Genomic DNA, 4,985 nt, shown 5'->3' with positions numbered 1-4,985 from the left:
AATAAATTCAAAACATGACAGTAACCTAACCTCAAAATTCGAAAGCAACTAAAGTTTCTTAGTACTTACAATATTCTTCCTCGTACTTTTCTTTGTATTTAAAAACGATTGCTTTATTCCTCAAAATCAAATCAGAAAAGTTTTATATATTAAAACATCCTCTCCTTTTCGCGAAAACAGCACTTTAAAGTATTACGACGCATGTCTACACAGGTCGTTTGTAGCTAGTTCTTGAATAATTTTACTGCAGCACAATGCATAATAACCACAGTAAAAACAAATAATTAAAGGCACTTTTACTCAATTGAGATATTATTTAATTTAATGATATTATAGTCAATTTCCGAAAAATCTACTAGAAACGACAGATACTCATGTCAAAATAAACTCTGCGCTCTTATTGGCTGTTAAGATTCAGTAAATACATTAGCCAATCAGAAACGGCATACAAATACAAAAAGATGAATGAAATCATGAATGAATAGCGCCCATGTTGTCTAGAGTATAACCATGCGTACTACGTATAGTTCAATGACCTCAAGTTGTAATTTTATAAGCCTCTATTTAAAGCGACTTTTGGGCGTTATTATGAATGAAAGTACTTTAAACTCTTGGTCCTATTTATTTACAATATTATCTAGTACTAGAATAGCAACAGAAATCGTATTTATCAGTAAATGAATACCTGATAACGGTTTGAGTAACAATGAACTCTTATTAACGTGGAATATAGTTCGAAATTAGTTTATTGATAGATGATGAAATCATAAAGTGATATAAAATGGTTTTCAAGTACGTAAGATAAAAATATTTATTTAAAAAAGGACAAAATGCACGTAATACAAAACATTAAATTATAAAACTGACAGTTTTATATCGTTAACGGAGTTTAGTTCAAAATTTTAAAGAAATATTCTAATTCAAGCGCAGTATCTTCCTTCAAATCGGTGCAATGTACAGCGTTTTTGTACTTATCAACACCAAACATTGCTCTTAACGAATTCGGTCTTATTTGTTTAGCAATATCTGAGTCGGTTGGTCCGCAAAATTTTCGGAATTCCCCGTGAACATCCAAGTCATCTTCTTTGCCAGCAATTTCTAAAGCTATACAAGGCCCGTCGAGAAAACTAGACAGTAGCGCGTGAAAATCGGCTACGACCCCTTTGTAAACCTCCAAAAACTCATCGGCATTAGCGTTACTTAGATAGAACATTTGCATGGCAGTCACTTTAAACTTTGGGTTGTTCGTAATCGCCGAAATGATAAAACCGACCTTTTTTTCATCTACCGCGTGTGGCTTTATCACACAGCAAGTACAATTGGTTATTTGAGCAGTCGAAGGGGGTGGCTGTTGACCAAGACCCTGAGGGAAAAAGAAACATGCTTCCCTTACGGCTAACTCGTAACTATCTGACGCATGAAATCCGTTGGAAGCACGTTCCATACCATACCTGAATACGAATTATAAAACATACAGAATGATGTTGACACTTATGCCCCAACTTACATACTTACTTAATCATTTAAACGATTTATTAGTAAAATATTGTTAAAGGGTAGCAACTAAACAAGGCCCATTTTTGACGTTCAAAAATTAGGAGCGCTTTTTTTAAAACGCGAATAAAACTTCCTGCCGAAGACCAAGAATGGTCCTTGTTTACCCAACTCTTTTGTTTGTTTCTTACCGTGCTCGTAGAGTCTCTGGATGTGTTTTCCTGGCTTCAATGGGATCGGTAGGTCCTAGCACATCCTTCCACCGTTGCAGAGCATTATCACCAACTATTTCTAACGCTACAATCGGCCCAGAAACCAAATGTTCGACCATGAAGGGTAAAAACGAATCTCCCTTTTTCGATTCATAAAAACTAAGGGCGTCCTTTCTCGAAACGTTACACATTTTTAACCGAATTATTTCGAATTGTCTCTGCTCGATCTCAGTCACGACTTGTCCCAGTTTTTGGACTGCTGTGGGCTTCAATATGGCAAACGTATGCTCCTTCGCCTTGCCTATTATTTTTTTCGTTCTTCCATCTGCATAGTCTGTAATTGTTATCTGTCTTCCGTAGATTCGGATAGTATTTCCGACATACATTTTCTCGAGAGTAACTCCTTCAAAAGGTGCCCTTCTAAGGTATACTCTGTTTAATTCCCTATCGAACAGTTCAATTGTACTGTCGCTCGGGAAGAAAAGGATAAGAAACTTTTTGTGAAGGGACGAATCGTAGTCGTACCATTCCCCTAGGAATGAGAATTTGTCGCTGTAATCCCAATCTTCGCCTTTCGCCATTATCCTGAAAAAAAAAACGACAAAGTTCTGACAAGTGTAATGACGTTTTAGATAAACGTATTTAACCAGGCTTTTAAATTTTCTCTTTTTGATTAGTTGTAGTTTTGTGAATACAAATGAAAATTAAAATCATTACCTACAAAATTTACATACTTAAATAAAAACACATATTTTTATTGAAATTATAAGATATTATTCTATAAAATGATATTCTACTTGCTTGCCTAAGCCTGTTACTTTTTGCCTTATCCGAATGTTTCGAATTAAAAAAGGACTAACTAGTATGCTAAATTACCTATAAATAAAGTTGGTAAATAAAAAACGAACCAATAAAATAGTTTTTGACGGATAGCAATTAATTAGCGAAATCGAGAACTGCAAAACTTCTATTACTTATTATAGATACTATTCGCCGTGACTTCAAACAACTGCCATATGCTGATAATTATTACTACCCCTAAAACGCCCTAACAACTCGACAATAAAATTGTTACACCATACATAGGTACATTTTATCGACTTCAACGCCAGTCAACCGTTCCAACATTTACATTCAAAACTTTCTAGAGGCACCTGGGATTGAAAATGGCCCAGACTTACCTCCCTACGACGTAAAAATTTTGGGAATTGAAATCTGGGACTAAACATTTAGAAGAGTAAATACATTTTGCGAAATATTACAGATAACGCAAAAATTTTTTTATCAGCATCAGGAGTTTAGCCGAGCCTTCTTGAATGGGACAATTTATTTCAGTCCTTAGTAGATTCCACGCTCTTATTATACTATTTTTAATTACAAGAAGAAGGCGAAAATCTAATTTGTTGATTCCACAATTTATTATAAGCACAAACAATAATTATCCCATAATTTAAAATGTAAAATAAAACAAGCTTAAAATAAAAATATTTTTTGATTTTTAATTTTATTTCAATAATAATAATGCCAATATAACATTTTAATTACAATTAGTAAAAACAGAGTTTATTAAAATAAAATATTCACGTTTAGTTACAGAAGGCTATACAATTATATTGTTAATTTTAAATTAAAATTAAAAAGAGAATATCTATCAAATCACATTTTGAATGCAATGAGTGCATGACATCTGGGTGATATGTAATTGTCAGCAATTTTATAGCAAAAACATTGCAGACCTTTTTCTTGAAGGAACTGTACTCTGTCTAAAAGCACCAGGTTTTCACATATTGTTTGTATATGCGTTTGAAATGTCGACAGGAATTCTAAGACATCACACTGCTCTTCATATTCGGACCACTTTTCCAAAAATTTCTTCTTTAAAAGTGATTCATCCATGGGTCTTTCCCTATCATCGACATTTCCCTTGTAAATTACCTTGTGAGTGTCACCAATATTGCTAACATATTTCTCTATTAAATTCGCCGCCTCGTAATCAGTATGTTTACCCGATTTTCTTTTCAATCGTTGTACTGTACAATTTTCTATAAAAATATACAAATTACACATTCAGTTTCTGAGGGGTCGTCAATCTTAATCAGTCAATTTACATTTTTATTAATACCATCATTAAGTACTTTATATTATTTACCATTCAAATTTAATCTAAATTCTGAAAATTTAACTAAAAATCAATATCTAAATTGTGTATTTAACAATGTTTTTATTTTGAAAGGGAAGTTTATTTCTCGCATAGAGCACCCCTGACTGATTTACCCTCAAAAATAGACGAATTCATTAAGAAATTTTATAATAAGGAATGCACATAAATTACAGTAATGATCAGCGATGTTCTTAATCATACTCTAATTTCTTAAAAAAACAAATAAAAGAAATAAATGACAACCATTATTAGGACTCCAATTTACCTTCCTTGGCAATAAATTGTAATATCGCCCTTAGCATCCAAGATTTCGACTGCTTTTGTCTTTCGGCCAATGGTAAACTTTTAAATTTTTCGATGGTTTGTTGACAGGCCAGTCGTAAAAAAGGCACTTTTAAAAACTCTTCTCCGTTGTACAATGTACCCAACATTTTGAGAACGTTGCTCACAGGAAAATTAAAAAATTCTCCGTTCGTTTTTTGTTTTAATCGATGATAACAGCAGGGCATTATTGCCAAAACACCAAAGTAACTCATCTTAGAAAAAATATCCAACATAGTTACACTCAAATCGGCACAAGCGTGTAAACCCACGACGCACACTCTTGGTTTCTGTTTAATTTCGTCGGCGAAATATTCTTTTAAAAGTTTCTCTATGACGTTTAATGAATTTTCGGTAATGAAATGATTTATAAACCTAACTGAACCCAAAGACGAAGGACAGTTCTCCTTCTGATATTTACTTGCAGAAATAACATATTCCGATTTGGCTTCAATAGCTAAAATTTTATATTTGAAATTTTCATAAAGAAGAAAACTTATGTAACCCTTAAAAGAATAAGGAAATAAATTAATTTAGTTAATTACACGACAACATTTTAGCATACCAATCCAGCTCCGACATCAATTATAATATCTATATCATTCTTTCGACATAAATCGTGAACCACGTTTGCTAAACGTTCTATTTCGTGCCTTTTCTTTTCATTTCGAACTTTATTTAACAGTTTGTAACTGTTATCAGTCAAATTACAATCGATATGGTACAAATTCTGCTGCACAGTTAGATTTACTATTTTTAGTATGAAATCTTTAAATTCCACGGGGTCTACAATCTAA

The 4,985-nt window shown here is 32.8% G+C and overlaps 2 protein-coding genes across 3 annotated transcripts; both read right to left on the bottom strand.

The window, feature by feature from the left end:
- Nucleotides 1–797: 797 nt before the first annotated feature.
- LOC108743985 (nucleoside diphosphate kinase 7) lies at nt 798–4,439 on the bottom strand. 2 transcript variants are annotated; one of them, XM_018479589.1, is made up of 4 exons: nt 4,433–4,439; nt 3,884–3,888; nt 1,686–2,293; nt 798–1,451 (listed from the first exon to the last, which is right to left on the bottom strand). In XM_018479589.1, the coding sequence occupies exons 3-4, from the start codon at nt 2,285–2,287 to the stop codon at nt 890–892; spliced, it is 1,164 nt and encodes a 387-aa protein (XP_018335091.1). In that variant the 5' UTR covers nt 2,288–2,293; nt 3,884–3,888; nt 4,433–4,439; the 3' UTR covers nt 798–889. The 2 variants fall into 2 exon arrangements, with proteins under 2 accessions (XP_018335091.1, XP_018335092.1); XM_018479590.1 differs by lacking the exons at nt 3,884–3,888; nt 4,433–4,439 and adding an exon at nt 2,583–2,672 and having other exon boundaries at nt 1,686–2,291.
- Nucleotides 3,267–4,758, bottom strand: LOC108743987 (methyltransferase-like protein 25). Its single transcript, XM_018479591.1, has 3 exons — nt 4,734–4,758; nt 4,133–4,645; nt 3,267–3,748 (listed from the first exon to the last, which is right to left on the bottom strand). The coding sequence occupies exons 1-3, from the start codon at nt 4,741–4,743 to the stop codon at nt 3,363–3,365; spliced, it is 909 nt and encodes a 302-aa protein (XP_018335093.1). The 5' UTR covers nt 4,744–4,758; the 3' UTR covers nt 3,267–3,362.
- Nucleotides 4,759–4,985: the final 227 nt, after the last annotated feature.

The sequence above is a fragment of the Agrilus planipennis genome, unplaced genomic scaffold, assembly GCF_000699045.2.
Source record: "Agrilus planipennis isolate EAB-ADULT unplaced genomic scaffold, Apla_2.0 scaffold1803, whole genome shotgun sequence".
NCBI classification, from domain to species: domain Eukaryota; kingdom Metazoa; phylum Arthropoda; class Insecta; order Coleoptera; family Buprestidae; genus Agrilus; species Agrilus planipennis.
This window is presented reverse-complemented; position numbering and strand designations above follow the sequence as displayed.

Excerpts from the sequence above, each read along its gene's own strand:
- LOC108743987 (XM_018479591.1), bottom strand. Across the intron at positions 3,749-4,132 it reads ACAATTTATTGCCAAGGAAG|AAAATTGTACAGTACAACGA; the intron begins GTAAATTGGAGT and ends ATATTTTTATAG.
- LOC108743985 (XM_018479589.1), bottom strand. The coding sequence starts at position 2,287 with ATGGCGAAAGGCGAAGATTGGGATTACAGCGACAAATTCTCATTCCTA. Across the intron at positions 1,452-1,685 it reads CCAGAGACTCTACGAGCACG|GTATGGTATGGAACGTGCTT; the intron begins GTAAGAAACAAA and ends ATTCGTATTCAG.